The 20085-nt window shown below is 48.3% G+C and overlaps 1 protein-coding gene across 9 annotated transcripts; it reads left to right on the forward strand.

Annotated features, from left to right (window-relative positions):
* The first annotated feature begins 38 nt into the window (after nucleotides 1-38).
* On the forward strand, nucleotides 39-19011 carry SOCS2 (suppressor of cytokine signaling 2). 9 transcript variants are annotated; one of them, XM_078449617.2, is made up of 4 exons: nucleotides 39-159; nucleotides 2585-2942; nucleotides 4655-5106; nucleotides 18880-19011. In XM_078449617.2, exons 2-4 carry the CDS (start codon nucleotides 2804-2806, stop codon nucleotides 18892-18894), a joined length of 606 nt encoding a protein of 201 aa, XP_078305743.1. In that variant the 5' UTR covers nucleotides 39-159; nucleotides 2585-2803; the 3' UTR covers nucleotides 18895-19011. The 9 variants fall into 9 exon arrangements, with proteins under 9 accessions (XP_078305743.1, XP_078305744.1, XP_078305740.1 ...); XM_078449618.2 differs by lacking the exon at nucleotides 39-159 and adding an exon at nucleotides 173-189; XM_078449614.2 differs by lacking the exon at nucleotides 39-159 and adding an exon at nucleotides 459-1230.
* The last annotated feature ends 1074 nt before the right edge of the window (nucleotides 19012-20085 follow it).

The following is a 20085-nucleotide window of genomic DNA, read 5'->3' on the forward strand; positions in this document are numbered from 1 at the left end:
CGGGTGGGAGGAGGTGAGGGTCTCCGGGCAGGGGAGTGACAAGATCTTTCCGAATTTCCAGTCCCTGGGCGCTAGCCCTGCGGGAGAAATCGCCAAGACGAGAGCTCTCGGGACTGCAAGGCACCTAGGCCGGCGGTCCAGCACGACCCGGGAGCGTAGGTAAGGGCGCCCCTTCAGCAGTCAGAGCAGGTGAGCGGGGTCTGCCAGCGGAAGGAGACAGTGGGGCCGTGTAGACTATGAACAGAGGGAGGAGGGGAAGGGGGAGGAGGGGAGGAGGAGCCGGACTGGTCTGCTGCCTGAGACTTGAGAGCAGGAGCGCCTGGGGGAGGAGACTGAGAGCCGCTAGCGCCGCTTAAGGAGGCACCGCTCTCAGCTCGCTGGCTGCCTTCTAGGACCTGGGCGAGGGCACAGCCTTCAGTCCGCTCCCTCCGGCTCTCGGTGGGGAGCGCGGGGGCCTGGATCGGGGCCTCTCCCACCCCCACTAATGTGCCGTAGAGCGAGAGGGGCCGTTTTCGGGGACCCCCAGCCTCTCCCGCATCCCTTTCACAAAATGTGCAGTTGGGAGGGTCACGTCGAGAAGGCGCGGAGCGGGTGGGAAAGACAGAGACCCGCGGCTGGGCGAGGATATCGCTTGGTCCTCAGACCCCCGCGCACAGCTGACACGGTGGGGGTCAGGCTCCGGCCGCCGAAGCGGGGACGGCGGTGGTGGTGGGGCTTGTGCGCGCCTCGGAGCACTCGGAGCTGTGCGGTCAGAGGCGGGCGGACTCCTGGCCAGCCGCGCCGCCCAGCACCGCAACGAGCGCTATAAGCCCGCCTTCCCTGAAGCCTGCGCATTAACGCCGGAGCCTCTTTAAAGCAGGAGCGGGGGCCGCGGTCACGTGAGACGGATTCCTGGAAAGTTCCTGGAAAGCGGCCTCCGCAGCAGCCGGGAGGGGCGCCCTGAGAGCGCGGACAGGGGAGGGAGGCGGGGAGCTAGGGAGGCGCGCGGGGCTGGGAAGTCGCGCGCACACCCGGCTCCGGGGACAGACGTTTAACTCTTGCTATGTCTGGCCTCCGCCACCGCGGCTCACGGGCCTTGGGCTTCCCTTGAAGCATGAACCTCCTCGCCCGCCGCAACCGGCGCTGCGCGGGCCGCGGACAGTGCGCCCCCGGGCCCGGTGCGCACAGCCTCAGGATCCCCTGCGCCCGCAACCCGGGCGCCGGAGGAGCTCGGTCGGGGGTTGGCGGCAGGTACTGGTCCCGGGAGCCCGAAGGCTCCTCCCCATGGAGGGTCGCCGGGGAGGGCATGGGGCGCGGCTGCGAGCGCCGGGCGGCCTTGGCTTCCGCAGTTCAGAGCGGCCAGGGAGAGAGTCCGAGCTTCGGCTCTGCCCCGCGGCCGGGCGCTACTGCCTGCTTTCTTCGGCTCCTTCTAGGCGTCGGGAAGTCTCCGGAGTTTACTCCCCCGCCCCAAACAGCCATCCAAATTAATAATCCTAATAACCTGATCTGCCGCTCCTCCCCACCCGCCTGCCTCCCGCCCTAGTTCCTTCCTCCTCCCTCTCTTCTTCCCACCTCCTTGGTCGCAGCCGGAGGGAAAGCCAGCAGCTGCCCAGGGTGGGGGATTTCAGAGCTCGGGGGTTCCAAGCGAAGATCCCCCGGGCTTTTGTTTGCCCTCTGCGCAGAGAACTCTGGCTAGTGCGGAGCGCATCCCCAGGCATCTCGTTCCCAAATTAAAAGTCAACTGGGGAAACTCGGGCAGAAACTCCTCCTCTCCCTGGCCCCTCCCGACTCCCCCGCCCCATGTCCGCTGGGGAGGCTGCCTGGTGTGGACGCTGCGGCCGAGGCCGAGGTAAGGGCTCGGCGTTCGTTGTCTTGCACGTCCAGCGGCGCTCGCAGCCGCCCGTTCTGCCCCGGCCCGGGTCTCGGCTCCGGGCTCCGAGCCCCCGCGAGGGCTGCGCGCTTGGGCCGATTCCTCGACAGCGCCCGTGGCGGCTGCAGCAGCCGCCGCCGCCCGGCCACTAGAGGGGCAGCCACGGAGCCCGGGGAGCCCCCCAACTCTACCCCAAGCGGGCGCTGGGGAGCGGGCAGAGAGGAGCCAGGCAGCCTCCGGGCGGGGGTGCGGCAGCTCGCGCACCTTGGCGCCCCGGGCTGGCGGCTCAGGGTGCTTCGTCCCGGGGCCCCCGGGCTGTGCGGAGTGTGAGATAGAGGGGTGCCAATTTGGGGATATCTCCTGTTCTTTCCTTTGCGATTTTTCTGTCTGTCCTTGACTAGGGCCTATTTACCACCATACCCGCAGGTGACTCGTCTTTGCTAGTCTGCGATTTCAGCTAGTAGCCCTGGGCGGGAAGACACCCTGTTCCCCACCCTTATCCTGTCCCTCCCCCCTCCCCCTCTGCAACTCCGGCGTCTTGGATCGCTGCTCTCTCTTTTATCCTCCTTTCTCTACAGCTGGGCCGGGGCAGTCACTGCATGCTTGGGGTTAAATGGTGCGGGAGGATAGACGCGGAGGAGTCCCCGGGATTTTCCACGTCTGTCTTCCCACCCACAGTCCCAGACGCAGGGGTCCAATTTGGACCGACCCAACCCCATACTTTCTTTTTTGCAGGCAAACTGTGGGTGACCGCGCCTGCGGGGGACTTTGCCGTCCGTCCACTGGGACCTGGGGAGGAAACGCCAGAAGCCTCCCATCCCCTCCCCCTCCACCAATTCGGATACCCCGCAGAGACTTGCTTTGGGGTTCTCACTGATTTCCAAGAAGGACGCGTGCCCCTCCCTGATCCCAGCGCGGGCGGCCACCTGTCTTTGCCGCGGTGACCCCTCTCCCATGACCCTGCGGTGTCTCGAGTCCTCCGGGAATGGCGCGGAAGGGACGCAGAGCCAGTGGGGGACCGCGGGGTCCGCGGAAGAGCCGTCCCCGGAGGCTGCGGGTCTGGCGAAGGCCCTACGCGAGCTCAGTCAAACAGGTAGGGAGCCGACCAGCCGCGACGCGCGCGAGAAGGGTCGCTTCCCCAAAGACGCGGTTGGGGACTTTGCTGACGCGGAGCGCGGCTAGGAAGCGGGGCCGCGGTGCAGAGCGCAGAATGGGATTGAACTGCAGCCCCTCGCCTCCCGTCCCCGCCTCAGGGCGGGGGCCCGCGGAGAGGATGTCCGCACGGCCCTGGATCCTTGGGAATGCGAAAGAAAAGTGGTTCTCGGGGGACCCAGAGGCCTAGGGGTGGGCAGAACGCGAGAAGGGCTGCTTGGAAATAGCCTCTCAGGGAGCTGGAGCCTTCAGCTGTTTGCCGCAGCTGCTCAGGGGTCGGTACACGGGCTTGAACCCTAGCGGGAGAAAGAGCCAGGCGCTTCCCTTTCCGCGGGGAACGAGGGCGGCCAGTGGGCGCTGCGCTGCCCGCAGTTTCAGCCGCATCCGGCTTCCGAGCCGAGCCGCCGCTGCAGCCCGGGACCTTGGCGGCCAAGTTCCAAGGACTGATTGCCGCGCGGGCGGTTGCAGCAGGGCCGGGAGGAAGGCGGCCAGCGAAGCCCCTTGCAGAGCGCGGCCTTGAGGGGCTGCGCGCCCAGGGTTATTGCTTGGTTCAAGCGCAGTCCTGCGCTTTGCGTGGCCCGCCGTCGTCTCTCGGCGTCTGAAAGAAGAGAAGATTGAAAAAAAAAAAAAATCTGGCAAACCACGCAAGCTTTCAAAATCTGAATCCCAAAAGCTTACGTTTGGGGCAAAATTGAAGTTTTGGTAGCACTAGAGAGAGGGAAAAGTCACTTGCGGTTCGGTCTTTGAGTGTGGACCACCGACTTTCCCTCAGCGGGGCGGACCGGCAGATTGCAGGTACCCGAGCAATTTGGGGGGTGGGGGATGGGGGGTGGGGTGGAAGAGCGCATTATTCAGACTTCTTATGCAGAATGGCTCGAAGTGGTTTTTGAAAACGAGATGGGCCCCGGGATGGTGCAGGCAGATGAAATGGAGAACGCTGGGGAGACGGAAGGTTGTGATGGGATTTGAATTAGGGCAAAGTCCAAAGGAGGTGCGGATTGTAAACTTGAATTACTTCTTATCAGTTGGGGTTTCCCTCATTTCTCAGTGGCTGATATGGTAGTTGTAACCAAAGCAACAAACAGAAGCTGTTGTAGTAGAACCGCGCTTCAAAAACAAGGAAATAGCAGTACTTTCCAAGGTCTCTGAACAGAGTTTCTGCCATGAACGGATTTGGGGAGGGAGGGAGAGGGTGGTCGCGAGTCTTCCAAGAAGTTTTGGGATTACAAAACTGCTGGGATTCCAGGAGTTGGGGTTTCCACCTTTGTAAGGGCACGCCTTTTATTTCTAACTTCCGAGTTATTTCTAATTTACTTTGATTTCACTTGAACGGTGCTAGAAGCATCATGCTTTCTCAGCCAGTGTGTCCTATGGCAAAATTCTGTGTCCTTCGGAGAAAATCTCAAGAGAGTTTAAAGGGCTACCGAATGTTACTTTTTAAAGAAGAAAACTGGCTCGCAGTTTGTGTTCATAAAACGGACCCACATTTTCATTAGATGTCTACCTAAAATATTTATGGTAGTCTCTGGTAAACTGTCACGCACTTCTCTTTAGAGCTAGAAAAATTGTTGCCAAGTATTTGCCCTATTTAAGAAATTCTGTATAATAACTATTTTACCCTCTCTTCTTTTTCTTCTTGAACGGAAACCCCAGGTTGGTACTGGGGAAGTATGACTGTTAATGAAGCCAAAGAGAAATTAAAAGAGGCACCAGAAGGAACTTTCTTGATTAGAGATAGCTCGCACTCAGACTACCTACTAACAATATCTGTTAAAACATCAGCTGGACCAACTAATCTGCGAATCGAATACCAAGATGGGAAATTCAGGTTGGACTCTATCATATGTGTCAAATCCAAGCTTAAACAGTTTGACAGTGTGGTTCATCTGATCGACTACTACGTTCAGATGTGCAAGGATAAGCGGACAGGCCCAGAAGCGCCCCGGAACGGCACCGTTCACCTTTATCTGACCAAACCGCTCTACACATCAGCCCCGCCTCTGCAGCATCTCTGTAGACTCACCATTAACAAATGCACCGGCACCATCTGGGGACTGCCTTTACCAACAAGACTAAAAGATTACTTGGAAGAATATAAATTCCAGGTATAAGTGTTTCTCTTTTTCTAAACATGCCTCCTATAGAGTATCTCCGAATGCAGCTATGTATTAAAAAAAAAAAAAAAAAAAAAGAACCAAAACTTGAGTCACTACTCTGGATAACTACTTGGAATTCTAAAAACAGCTGAAGTCCATCTAACTTAAACGTGTGAGGAGGTAGCTAGGTATTTAAAGTTTCCCCAAATGTCTTCACCTGAGTAATGCTTCCTTTCCCTAAGGCTGACCAAGACCAGCTGATCCTTTTAAGGTAAAAATAAAATGTCCTGAGTAGAGGCTGAAGGAACATTTTATCAGAATGCCTTGCCTTCCCAGGGTTCCTGTTTGCTAGGTAGAAGGCCCAGACCCTGGCAGTAGAGCGAGAACTCTGCGCAGGAGCACTGAAGAAGTCGAAGGAAAAAACTGACGCAGGCTTAGCTTTAATTTTACGTGCCTGGTGATCAGAGTCTACTTTAGGACGTTTTCTGTTTTTGCGTTCTTGATGTACCTAGGAGTTTTGTTAAACAGATCCTGCTTGTGAGTATTTATCCTCCTTTTTATGCAATTAACCAAATCAACCAAAAAAGTGACCATGAAATCCTGTATTTGACTTTTTACTACATGTATGAACTCTCTCATGTGAATGAGTACTGTAGTAATCCATTTTAAGGGAGCCTTATTTCAGAAATATTTCCAACTGGTGCAAACGGAAAAGACTTTGTCTTTTCCTTTAAGGCTAAAGACAAGAATGTGCTATACAGGTGCAACTCAATCCCTGTTAATAAAACCATGTAGATACAGACATTTTATCCTTTGAAGTAGCCGTATCCCAACCTGTTGCCATTGACTTTTGGGAAACGGCTTTAGAAATTTCCAAGCTGTCCTTGAGTTGTCTGACCACGGACATCAGCACTTGGTCTCTCCCTTCTACCATGTAGAATACTTCGACTTAATTTTCTTCCAGAGATAGGGGGATACTTGCCTGTTTTTCAAAGTGTTTATTTACTGCTGTTACTATTTGATTAGAATGTATTAAATAAAAATACTTGACTTTTACAAGTTGCACTTGTTACTTTGAATTGTAGGGAACATACTCGTTCCTGGTACTAGCCAGGTGTCTAAAAACGTCTGTCATGTGACATCAACCAACCACTCAGCAAGAGGTAGCACGTGACTTACCCTTCCCTAAAGTTATGGGGCGCATTTGCCCTTTGCATTTGGCAGGCGTGGCTTAGAAAGTACAAGTGCCTTCAAGCGGCCTGGTTTTTTACCGATTGAATAAGCTAACACTAACGCCCTGTGTGTTTCCCCAAAAAATGGCTTAGAAACTACAAAAACTGTGACGTATCCTGGCCTTTTATGGGTTGATAGGCATAACACACAATAAAAAATCAAAGTTTTATGGCTATTTACTTTTTGCCACCACCTCATGACCGTTGCAGATGTAGAGCCCAAACAGTATTCATTTGGCCGTCTCTAAAAAGAAAAAAAAAAAAATGTCCTGCTTGGTTACATTCTTCGGCGTGTCACTGGCAAAGTGAGTGTCGCATGTCTTGTGTGCCCCAAGTGAATTGTAAAACTCAGTTATAAATCATAGTAAAACCCGCATATCCCTCGTCATGAAAATATTCGTATTTTCATGAAGCTCTTGAAAAACGGTTTTGGGCCTAGAAGGACAATATAACCATGCACAGCCAAACAGCAAAGATGGCTAGGTGTGCCTTACGAAGAGTTTATTTGTAGCCTAAAATTTAGAGAAGAGCTCTACTTTTAGGGGCTGGTCTAGATGTGGACTTTTTCATTAGGATGTTTAGATTCTGCACTTTATTTCCGGCCCCCCCCCCCCCCCCCCCCCCCACTAAACGGTTAGTGTGGGGTATTTGGCTTTTCTGGCAAAACTTCCACATGATCAATGTCCGGGGCTTTGGACTTTCTATAAGGTCTTTTGCATTCCTGTTCCCATTGGTTCAAACTCTCTGATGCCTCTTGATGTTGAGAGTTGGACAGGACTGCTGGGGTATGAACGAGCACACGGAATTGTGGAAAGTTCTTGGCGTTACTACTAGCAGGTGACTGACTATGAGAACACCAGAGGCTAGCCAAGATCTCTAGAGTGTGCCATGGAACGATTACCTTACATTTCAGTCTTCCCTATTCCAAGTAAGTTGATAAGCATCAGGAGATAGTCCTTTTTTTAGTGGGGGCAGGTGTGTGTGTGTGTGTGGTGGTTCGCTGTGGGTTTTTTTTTTAACATCATTTATTTAGTTCTTGCTCAGCTCTTTACATGCATTATCTCATTTAATCTTGACACCGACCGTATGAGCAAAGTTCAGTGATTGCAGGAGGTCCGACTTACGATTTGTGAGTGAGGAGGCATTCCAGGAATATCCTAGCGCTTTGTATTCCTGGAGAGGAATTATGAAGAGCAAAGTGCTGCTATTTCTACATTGATCCAGACAAACAAGTTATGACAGGCTATAAAAGGAACCCTCAGCCTTTTCACTGCTGCCCCAACTGGAAAAGTACAGGTACCTTAATTAATGTCCTCTGTGGGATTCGAATCACCTTGGCCCAGTAGTTTTTTCCTGGTGTAGGGGTAAGTGAGGAAGGGGTTAACTTAAAAAAAATTTTTAATGTTTGTTTATTTTTGAGAGACACAGAGAGACAGAGCATGAGCAGGTGAGGGGCAGAGAAAGAGTAAGACACAAGACCCGAAGCAGGCTCGACGCTCTGAGCTGTCAGCACAGAGCCCCACTCAGGGCTTGAACCCACAGACCGTGAGGTCGTGACCTGAGCTGAAGTCGGACACTTAACCGACTGAGCCACCCAGGTGCCTCTTAGATTTTTTTAAAGTTTTACTTATTTTGCGAGAGAGCGAGAGCATGAATGGGAGAGGGAGAGAATCCCAAGCAGACTCCGTGCTGTCAGCATGAAGCCCGATTTGGGGCTAGAACTCACGAACCAAACCTTGAGATCATGACCTGAGTGGAAATCAAGAGTTGGATGCTTAATTGACTGAGCTACCCAGGTGACCCGAGGGTTAACTATTTTGCTTGGTTGTGGGCAAATGATGCCAGTTACCAATTACTGGTAGCCCCATTTTATAGATGGGCAAACGGAAAAGGTGAAGGTACACTTGACTAAGTTATCCTCAATGGAGCCAGGAAAAAAGCTGGTATTCTCTCCCTATGGAGGCACTTTGGGCCTTTAGTGAGGGTCTGTACTATTGTTTTTACTGTTGAAGAACAGAGTACACGAACTTCTAGATCTCCATGGATTTAAGATATTTTGATGTGAGTTTCCACTCTGAGCAGATTTGAGGCAGAGGGGTTTTTATTCCATTGTAGTGGGCGCTAGGGACTGCTTTTTAGGGACTTGGGTTTTAGTTTTTAGAGCTTTGAACGGTGGAGAAAAAGTTCAACTTAGGAGCTGAGAGTTCTTTTTTGGCATGTCAGTAAGAAAGTCTTGACTTCATAGTAATTATGTAATCCAAATAGGTAACAGAATGGGACAGTTGTTTGGAGTGTTTATTTTCTTGGGAAGGATTTTTTTTTTTCTGCTTTTAGAAAATTGTACCCTGGTAGGCGGGTAGGAGACAGAGACGTCATGAAGTAATCCAAGGGATGGAATGTCCTGAGACCAGGCCGTGCCCTTCTCGGTTGTCGGTTTTAGGCACAGGGTAGTGGGGGTTGAGTGGCTGTGGTTCCATGTAACAGCTGGGCTGAGGCCTGTCTTGCCTCTGTGGTCATTGTCTCAGTTCTGTGTTTTGGAGCAAAAAAGGGTTATCGTTCATCCTAGACCTTTCATTTACTAAGAGGCCTGTAACTTCTCCCGATGGTTTATTTCCTAGAATTTTGAAACGTGAAATCACCGTTCAGATCGCAGAGTTTAGTTCCGGCATTTCACTGAAGAGAATTTTCAGACCCAGGGAGGTCAACAGATCTGAGCGTACCTGTGCGTGCGTGGGCACACACGCAGTTCAGCAAATCGACGGTGGACTTGGTATTCGTGCCCGGATAGGCTGGCCTTGGGCTCAGTGTTCATAAAAGCTGTACCTTTCCACCCCGCGTGTGTAAGCCCTACAGTGCTTTTAACATCACGTGCTTCTTCCTCTGAAAATTTGGAGAGCAGGCCTTTGGAATGCATGCGGTGTAATAACCAGTTCTCGGCTCTTTCCACCCCACCCTGGAGAATCCACCCTTGCTGGTTTTCGTGACGTCTCAATCCACGTTAGAGTTGTGTGTTAACTTTAACTCCTCAACGCTTCTAATCTATTTGCTGTTTGAAGATCGAAAACCTGCCATCCATGTTGTTTTATGATCTCATTTCTGCCTCTGCCAGATGTGACTCACACACAGTCGTGGGTGCCCGGGTCACTGCCCACCCTCCTGTCCTCACCAGTGGAGCCCATTCTTTCTTTTGTCCGCTCATGGGCATAATGGCACAGTTAATTCCTGCCTTACTTTCTGCCCTGTGTGCCATAAATTTGCCCTTTTCGCTCATTTGACACAGCCCTGCCCAGCCTTATTTACTCCAGTGAAAGAGGGTAATTATATTCTCCTTGAGTTGGGTAATTTCGAATACCTGGAGATTAAATCTGTCTCCAGTCTCTCTCTGATTCCTTTCAGGTTGTGAAACAGGTAGCCAGCCCTAAATGCACACTTGTTACGTGCATGTGTTTGTTATTATTTTCTTAATGTCAAATCCTGGAGGCTCCTTTACTGTTACATTGCACTTCATTTGAACGGAGTGGGAGTGCCTTCCATCCCTCCCTTCTCGTCTCCTTGAGAATGAGTCTGTGATAGTTGTGTTTCTTTCCTCCTGCGGAGGCATATTTTTTCTTGTATTCTCACTCACCTTCACATAGTTTTGATTTTTCTAATGTTTCCTCTGTGTGGCTTGAGTTCAGGGTGCTTAACTTTAGTACCGAAATAAAGCAACAGCTGTTGCCACCGTAGCCTCTAAAAGCCCCGGAATCCCGAATGCCTAGACAGTAAGTAAGCTGAAATCACGGAGCAGGGCTAGGGTATTCCTTCAGGAGCTCGGGATCAGACGAAGTGTGGTTACAGAGAATGGGGTTCACATCAAAAGACATTTGCTGAGCCATAAAAAGAAAACCGCTTTTATAGACAAGCCTTCCTCGGAACTGCACCCTCTACTTCCGCCGGAGGTCAGGAGCACATTTTGTGACGTGTTATTCAGGGGGGTGCCGCCTCCCTTACAAACACTGGGAGGGGGAAGGCAATGTGGCCAGTGCCTTCCTCTTCTGTTAAAGCATAAATACCACCCAGGCAACACCTTTCCTACAGCTGAGAGAGTGGGACTTCATCACAGAACTTCATAAAACTTTTCCATGTTGCCCCGGTTTCTAACCATGTTAAGATAAAGATGTATGTTTTGCTGAACAGTTCTCCCTTATTAGTTTGGTATGTTTTTTCCTGTTGAGATTTGGGTCCAGAAAGCTGCTGTGATCTGTAACTTTCAGGAAAATATTTTCCCTGCTATTTCTACCCAGAGAAGTCCCATTTTCATATCCCCTCTGCCATCTCGATGAACGCGACCTTTCTTAGGTTTCCAACACAGCTGCTTTCTCCCCATTTCTGTTTCCAGGTTGCGGCCGTCAAGTCGATATTTGGTCAGAAAGTGTGTTTGTGTTTTGTGCATTTGATTAGGGTACCTGTCTTCACTCATCTGCAGGAATCCGGGGCAGAGAGAAGGGGGATAGTAGAAACCTATGAACATATCGTAGCTAATAGTTTTGACCTTCCTCCCCATTCAATCTCCTTTGCTAGAACCACTGACAGAAAAATTAGTTGCCTCTCTGATCTATTTTCCTTGTCCGTCAGGCAGTGAGGATACTAATAAACAACAGAGTTAACTAAAACGATGGCAGGAATGAGAAAACTAAGAGGGATGGAGAATCCGTGGCCGGCTGAGGGCTCCTGAGAGCCAGTTGTTAAACACAGCCGTGACTTCTTACCCACCGTCTAGTTGCTGGCTTCCGGCTGGGTCAGTTACCGCTGGCCAATCGAGGTTCCTAAGGCAGATGATTCTCGTTCTGATGTAGGGTCAGAAGATAGATAGTAGCCAGACGAGATGTCACAATCCCTCCGTCACTCACTTTGCTTCATCCCCTCATGTAGGCATTTTATCATCTCCCATCATCACAAGAAGGGTGAGTACAGTAAGATATTTTGAGAGAGACTCCATTCACATAAACTTATTACAGTATATGGTTGTAATTGTTCTATGTTACTGCTTATCTCGTACTGTGCCTAATGTATAAATTAAACTTGATCATAGGAATGTATGGATAAGAAAAACCTGGTATATATATGGGGTTTGGTATTACCCGTGTTTCAGGCATCCACTGGCCATCTTGGAAAACATCCCCTGTGGATAAAGGCGGGTGGGGGCGAACCACTATACATAGGGTTTTTTTTTTTTTGTGAGCTAAATAATTATGAGTAAATCATTGGTAGATGGAACTCAGCCACGGTGGGAATAGTTACACCACAGCAATTGGCAGACACAACAAATTAGGCTTTGCCTGCCCCCCCCCCCCCCCCATGATTGGTTTAACAACAGCACTGATCCAGGTATTACGTCCTCTATAACTGAGACCTCTTGACAGTAAGATCAGCTTATTTGTATCCTCCTTTGTGACAAGTCCAGTGTTTTAGACCAGAGTAGGAATGAACAAATTGAGGACTACATTAAAATCTGTACGCCTATCCTATATTGAACTACACTGCTTTCTGGTGGATGGGCCGGTCTCTTGATGATCTTTTCCTAGTGTCTGCAGATATCTTGTCAGAGTTTCCTAGTAGGGAGCAATAGGACATTCTCAAAGTCCTATGACTAATATTTAAAAATACCTCTTTTAGCTCTAACAGATCAGGGTGTCTTTTTTTGCTCCTAGCTTCGTTCGTTCATTTCATTACTTAATTTCCTTCCTCCTTTCTTCCCTCCCTCCCTTCTCACTTGCTTTTCTCCCTCTCCCCTTTATTCTGCCAACATTTAATGCATGTCTACTGTATTATTCATGAGGAATACAAAAGAGTAAAAAAAAAAAAAAAACCAAAAAAAAACAGAAAACAAAAAACCTGTTCTTGCAGTACTGAACTCTTATAGCCCAGGGAAAGAGATAACTTAGTCAACACTCTTGTACCTTCTAGGCCTTGCCTTGTCATTCCATTTAATCCCTGCAACAAACTGGTAAGGTGTGGATTTCACCATTTATTGAAAATGAAACTGAGGCTTGGAGAAAGAAAACAGCTTTCCAGTAACATGGTTTAAACCCAGGGTTTTGGGGGGGCTCTGAAGCTCAGTTCTGTGTCTTAGGATCCCATATAGGAGCTTGAATTCTGTGAACAATGTATAGTAAAATGCTGTGATAAAGGCAATAAGAGTTACCTGTGGACAAGGTGCCATCAACTTGCCTTGAGGGGTTGGAGAAGGACCTCAGAGGAAGGTGCCTTGTGTCTGCTTATTAAAGGGCAGGAAGGAGTCTTTATTTTATTTTATTTTTTTTTAATTTTTTTTTTTAACGTTTATTTATTTTTGAGACAGAGAGAGACAGAGCATGAACGGGGAGGGTCAGAGAGAGGGAGACACAGAATCTGAAGCAGGCTCCAGGCTCTGAGCTGTCAGCACAGAGCCCAACGCGGGGCTCGAACTCACGGACCGCGAGATCATGACCTGAGCCGAAGTCGGCCGCTTAACCGACTGAGCCACCCAGGCGCCCCAGGAAGGAGTCTTTAGACTCCTCGGTGACAGAGGCGTTTCTTTGAGGGATTGGAGAGGAGGGTAGGGGTGAGTTGGGGGTAGATCTTGTAGATCTTAATAGCTTGGGATTTATCTGGAGGGCAAGTAGATAAAAGCTTTTTAAATGGGGGTGTAGCTAAACTAGTTCGTGTTTTATATCATCCCTCTGGAGCCCCTTTGGAAAATGTCCTGGACAAAGCAAGAGTGGAGAGTTAAGGAGACTAGGCAGGTGTGAGCTGCTAGGCGTGGGGAGAGGAGGAGGCAAGATTGGCAGAAGATGGAGAAGGGGGCAGCCGTTGACCCCCTTCCTCCTCTGCAGGCTCACAGTTGCCCTGGAGTCTGGGGCTTTAGGTCCTGCAGGCACATGCTTCCCTTGGAAGGTGGGCTTCCACACCGGCCAGGCGGGGTACGTACTTGGCAGATTCCATCCTCAGGAAAGGAGGAGGTGGTGATGCAGCAGCAGAAACTTGAACTATGACCGTATCCAGCGTGCACGGGTGCAAGAACACCAGCTCGGAGTGGGGGTGGGGGTCCCCGTCCCACACACACCAGGTTTGGCCACTCGCTGCTGACAAAACCCAAAGGCAGAATGAGGAACTTATTTCGGTGAGGTCAAGACAGCAGACTAGTGTCTCAAAGACTGACTCCAAAGTGCTGAAAATATTTCCAGGTTTGTGTAAGGAAACTAGGGGGAGAAGGTCGGTGAGTACAAGCTGGTGGGCAATAAAGGTCAGGCTGAGCCTCATCTTGGGGTCAGTCACGCGGGGTCTTGTTGGCATCAGGGCAGTCCTTGCTGCCTGAGGGGATAGTGGCCGTTCCCATCATGGGCTGCTTTGCCTGAGTCGAGAGATAGTCGGAAAGAATTTAATCAATTGCAAAGTATGGAAAGAAGTCAAAATGCAGGTCATTGAAGTCCTCTTTCAGGACTGGGTAAACTTGGGGTCCACTTCTGGTTGTCTGACCTGGGGCCAAACGCTGAATCTCTCAGGGCCTCGGTTATCTCATCTGTACAATGAGAAGCTTGGCGTCTTCATTCTTTTCGATCCCGTCTGATAAAGTACCCCACGTGCACAGATGTGAGCGCCATCTCTCTCCCACTGGGGTGGGAGCGGCCCTAGGAGAGGCAGGCTCTGCATTTTTGTGGCGTCTCAGCTTCCACTTAAATTATAGTGTAGATTGTTACCTCTATGCCATAATATATTTTCATTTATTTTGAAAAAATAGTAACTTCCTTTTAACTGTGGACTTTTTCACAGCTGGAGCCAATTGATTCCATTTTTATCCCGGTTAGGAGAATTTTGTGTTTTCACCTGGCTGTGGATCTTTGAGGGCGTCCCTGTAATCAAGGAGTTTGAATGTGGGGTTGTAGATCTTGGTTGTGCTGGAGAAACAGGAATCTGACATGTGTCCTCTATTATCACAATAACTCTGCATGAATTTTCATTACGAAGGACCTGGAGGGCTGGCTTTGCTCCCTGACCAGTGTCATAGATGTGCCCCTAGAAAGTTGCGGGCAACAGATGTGTTTCCACAAGTCCTTTTTCCCACCTACATAGATTATTCTCATTTCTGATTGCTCCTTCATGGACAAGGGAACCACTGAGCTTTGTTTTTCCTTTTCTTTGTCAAGCAATTCATTTAAAAAAAAAAAAAAAAGAAGAAGAAGAAATGAAAAAAACCTGCAAAATACTATTGGAATTCTTGGATTCTTTGGTAAAATGAAAAGAATCTTGGAGCATGATGGATACTGCCCCAATCTATCCATCTTGCATCTTTGGATTTTCCTGCGTCTGTTTTAAAGTGGGGCGCACCTTTGATCTTGACAGCCTAGGAGGATGGGGGTGTGCAGCTGTCATAGGCAGAGGCACGTCACTGAGCTTAGTAATGGTTGAGAGCTCCCACGAGATCCAGCTCGAAACAACACTTCGTAGGCCGTGGGATTTGTTATGTTCAGGACCTGACAATGAGGTGCCCTTTCTATAACAAACCAACTCTTGGGCTTCCAGAAGACTCGAAAAAGCTAGAGTATTTAGTAATGCCAAGCACTGCTTTTGCCACTTAACAAATATGACCTCATTCAGTGCTCCCGGCAAACCTTTGAAGTCGATTCTGTTTTTATCTCCTTTAGAGAAAAGGAGATTTAGTGACTTAAGAGGGAGAGCTAAGATTTGAACTCAGGCCAGTATGACTCCCGAATCCCTGCTTTTATTCACTCTTGCGTCATTTTTCTCAAGCTTACAAATGCTGTTAAGCTCTGAGGCCTCCACCAAGCATGTACCTCAGTGATGAATGCAAGGCCGTGTGCCTTCTAGTAGCACGTAGTTCATTGCAAGAAGGCTAGGACCCTGTCTCCCCAGTTTGTAATTATGGTATTATCGGGTCTTTAATTTCCAAGTAAAACAAGATCTCCCCAAACCCTGAGCACCAGCTGGGGAAGATCGCTTCCATCTGACTGACACCTCTTCTCCCTTCTTCTGTTCTCCTTTAGATGTCTAACCAGGGCAGCCATAACCGCTTGTCTCTTCCCTGCTAGCCTTTCTCATTTCCCTGGAGGTTAAGTATAAGAACAATGTGTCAGTCATAATAAGCTAGGTTATGCTGCGAAACAAGTATCTCCATACTCTCAGTGACTGAAAACAACAACGGTTTATATCTTAACAGATTTCCCTGTCTATATGTGTCTGTCATGTGTCACAAGGGGGGCTCTTCTTTAAGTCATTTCAGAACCCAGGCATCCAAAGGAGTCACCTCTTAAAACGTGGCTGAGGTGCTAAGCCAGTGGGAAAGGAGAAACCCAAGGATCTCTCCTTGGCATTTAATTGCCTTGTCACTTCTACTCTCCACTCATTGGCCAGCACTCTGCAAAGGGGTGCCACTCAGACACAAGGAGGCCGGGTGGTCCAGCCCTCCCCTGTGTCCAGGATGGGGAGAAAACCAGAAATACTTAGCAGCAGTAACAACCCCCCACTTATACCATGCCTTATAAAGCTTGCTTCTTTTTTTCTATTTTGGATAATTCGACCTCAGGTAACCTTTATAGGACACACAGAACCTCTCGAATTCCATTCCTCCTTCCCCTTTGTCTTCCAAAACGTTTTCAAGTACTGCAAAATAGCTTTTCTCTTTCCTTCCCTTGAGCCAAAAGGAAACGTCTTCAGTCTTGAAGTGAAATTATACATATTAAACAGCCAAGGCTTCTTCCCTCAAAAGCTTCTGAAATAACCAGAAGTTCCTTCTGATCTTCGTAAATATCTCTCCTGGCTTCCTCAGCCTGCTAAAATTAAACCTGTCTTTTCTCCAATGTCAATATTCAGGATAAATAATGTTCCCATTCGCTTCTTGCTGCTTTGTCCAATTGGCTATATTACAACAGTATTGAACAGTATTATTTCTACTGGTTTTCAGTTAAACACGGAGACATTCAGGCACACTACAGATCAAATGGACTTGTGAGATACATTGGGCACCTTCTTACTAATTTCAATTTGCTTCTGAGGGAAACTGTGTTCTAAACTCCAGACGACCGGTTTGCAAACCTTGTTTCAGAATGCAACCTGTTTCTAGTTTGGATCTTTTTCTGTAGCACATGTATGTATAATAAGAATACTAGAATAAATGGTGTGTTTGAGTGGATAATTATGCTCTGCTGTATTCATGAGTTAATATCTTTGAAAAAATTAGAATCTGTACATGTACTTAATTTAAAACTTTATGAGCACAATTTTTCCTTCATTCTCTCTCTCTCTCTCTAGCTCTCTCTCTCTCTTTTTTTTTTTTTTTTCCTACATTAATCCAGATCAGAAACTGTGGCATTATGTGGGCACCTGGGTGGCTCAGTCAGTTAAGCAAGACTCTTGATTTCTGCTCAAGTCATGACCTCACAGTTTGTGCGTTTGAGCATCCTCCCTGCAGACCCTCCCCGCCACCACCCCCCCCCCCCCCCGCCCCCATCGAGCCCAGCCTCAAGCCCCCTCATCAGGTTCCATCTCTGCCCCTTCCCCATTCTTGCTCGCTCTCTCTCTCTCTCTCTCTCTCTCTCTCTCAAACATAAATAAACAACCTGTAGCTTTTTTTTTTTTTTTTAACGTTTATTTATTTTTGAGACAGAGAGAGACAGAGCATGAACGGGGGAGGGGCAGAGAGAGGGAGACACAGAATCGGAAGCAGGCTCCAGGCTCGGAGCCATCAGCCCAGAGCCCAACGCGGGGCTCGAACTCACGGACCGTGAGATCGTGACCTGAGCTGAAGTCGGACGCTTAACCGACTGAGCCACCCAGGCGCCCCAACAACCTGTAGCTTTATCTTTGATTTCTCCCTCTTTATATTTATCTCTTTCATTTATTCAGTCCTTCATTCACTCAATCCTTCATCAGAGATTTACTGAGCATCTCTTTGTGCTAGGCATGAGGCAAGGTCCAGCACAAAGTTAAAAAACAGTTTCCACCTCAAGGGGATTGCCGGTGGTGGAAAGACAACACACATGGCGGCAACCATAGCACAGTAAAATAATCCCTGTGATGAGGTTTGTGCAATGAGCAGTGGAGACGGAAAAGACACGCCTGGGTCTGCTTGAAGACATCAGGGAAGGCATCCGGGAGGAGGCAGCTTTTGACCTGGCACTGAAAGAATGGGTTGGCCTGAGCTACAGGCAGGGTGCCGGGGTTGCAAGAGTTGGGGGATAAGCCCCAGATGGTGAGCAGAGAACAGAGCACCGAGGGTTTTGCTTGCCTTCCAAAAAAAGTTTGCATTTGCCCCAGGAAGTGAGGGAGCTGTGGAAGACTTTTGCGCTGAAGAATGATAACATCAGATTTACTGGCAATGTGGCTGCTGGTCAGGAGGAGCAGATCTCTAGATCAGGACTTCTTAATCCAAGATTAAGATGCAAGAAATCCCTGGACAGAACGCTTGGGATCTGCGAACTCAGATGTGAAAAATTGTTTTTGTCATTAACCTCTATGTGAAATCAAGCATTTCCTTCAAATATAAATGTAGGCGACAAATCACAATAGAATTAGCAGAAGAGGGGCGCCTGGGTGGCTCAGTCGTTTAAGCATCCAACTCTTGACTTCAGCTCAGGTCATGATCTCAGGATTCCTGAGTTTGAGCCCCACCTTGGGCTCCGTGCTGACAGCGCGGAGCCTGCTTGGGATTCTCTGCCCCTCCCCCACCCTTTCTCTCAAAATAAATAAATAAACTTAAAAAAAATGGAAAAAGAAAGAGAAGACGTGAGTTTGTCACCAATAGAAATCAGGAATTTTTGTTACATAGTATATAGATATCACAGTACGGTTGTTGCTGCTGTCTCAAAATACCCTTTACATTTTTCACTAAACTGAAAATCCTGTAGCCAGTAGACCCACAGCTACATCTTGTCATTGAACGAATTGATAAAATCTATCCTGTCACATCACCAATAAAACATTTTGGTGTGTGCATTTTAATAGAATTCATCTTTTGTGATCTGTGTATTCCAATTTTTTTTTTAATTTCAAAACAGTATTCCAAGCAGGGAGTCCATGGTCTTTGCTGGGCTGTCAAAAGAGGTCAGAACTCAGATACCAGAGGAAGGGGATTGTGAGCAGGGCGGGCAGCCTGAAGCAGTGGCGGGGAAGAGGGTGAGGAGGAAGAACCTGGGGGAGATTCTAGAGACAGCGGGAACTTGCTGATAGATCTGGGACATAGGCAGAAGGAGAGATCTGTGTGTACCCTGCTCCCCCATCAAGTTTCTGGCTAGAGCAGAATTCTTCCTGTTCCTTGCCACATCTGTCCTTTCCTTTCCATCACTGATGTTCGACTCTTAAACCTTTATTAATGTCAGACATGTAGCAAGGTTTTGAAAAAATAAAGCAGTATGGAGAGACATAATCAAAGATCACTGTCCCTTGGTTCCCACCCCCCGCCCCCACCTGTCAATCCTACATTGTTCTGAACTCTTGTAGTGTTATCTTGTCTAGCTAGATGGCAAATTCTGTTCAGGAAAGTGCCTTGTAATCCCCACTATGTTTTTCATTTTAGGTGTTGAATAAATGACTGATAGATCCCAAAGGCATTTCCTCTCTTGAGGTCACCGTGTACATCAATTATGCCATACTCCAGTTACAGACGTTTTACCAACCGTGACATTCTAGGAAATTGGTCTTTTACTTAAATTCCCATGTTTTCTGTCATTTGTCTTCATATAAAATAACACAGAATGTGCAAATAAAAATTCCATTACTTGGACTTTATGCTTGTTTTTTTGTGAAAGTGAGTTTAGTGTGATGCCGAGTTGAATAATCCTGTGTAATCTCACACCAGAAATTGAGAAGGTGGATTTGAAATTTCCACCCATCCCTCTGCGGGAGGGGGGAGGGGGGCGTGTTACCTGGCTTGGTAGCAGAGGTTAATTTCAGTGTTGTTGCCCATGTCGTAGACTGCAGAGTTGCAGCTGAACACTCGGTTGGCTGGAGGAAATTTTTTGCCGTGCGTCTTGTGAGGTCCAGGAACGTATAGTTTTGTGGTCTGATGTATTTTGATGGTTGCCAGATAAAATTGATGTCTGGCACTTTTTCTAGGAAAAACACATTTAGACGTTTCCAAGTTGATTTGTAGGAACTTAGTGTTATTAGAATTTTGTGGCAGAACTTTTTCTCAAGTGGCAGAAGAAATAAAGGAACTTTAGTTTTGAGGGCTGTTAACAGCACCTTCCATTAGCGCCAAGGCTGAGAAGGTTGACAAAGTAGTGGATTGTTAATATGGATTTATGGCACAAATAAGCAAGTATCTGGACTTGTGAAAGTTACTGATGCAGTAAAATACAGTTTTAGCTACTCACACTAGATTAGCCCCCAAATTTTTAGAAAAAAGCACATTCCCCCCTTATTTTCTATGTAACATTTCTCAACTCAGTAACTAAAGAGATTACTTTGGGGTTAACCTTGAGATTTGTTTGCTGTTTACTGCTGCTGTTTTTTTGGAGGGAGGGAGAGAGAGCAGGGAGAAACAGGCTGCAGAAAAGTTAGCTTCCCAATTTATACATGAAAATCACAGTCCTTTTTTTCCCCCCACATTTGCATTATAAATATCTGAAGAGCAAGTTAAAGATTGTTAGTGAAGACGTGAGAGGTATTGCCCGAGAATACGATGAGTTAACGTTTCTTTAAACTTACTGGCTTCTCCCTTAACACCGAAGATAACAAGTTTTTACTTGTTGGCATTGCTGTTAAGCCTCCAAATACTCTG

Source organism: Panthera onca, chromosome B4 (assembly GCF_046562875.1).
Source record: "Panthera onca isolate mPanOnc1 chromosome B4, mPanOnc1 haplotype 2, whole genome shotgun sequence".
Taxonomy (NCBI): domain Eukaryota; kingdom Metazoa; phylum Chordata; class Mammalia; order Carnivora; family Felidae; genus Panthera; species Panthera onca.

Excerpts from the sequence above, each read along its gene's own strand:
- SOCS2 (XM_078449617.2), top strand. The coding sequence starts at position 2,804 with ATGACCCTGCGGTGTCTCGAGTCCTCCGGGAATGGCGCGGAAGGGACG. Across the intron at positions 2,943-4,654 it reads ACGCGAGCTCAGTCAAACAG|GTTGGTACTGGGGAAGTATG; the intron begins GTAGGGAGCCGA and ends CGGAAACCCCAG.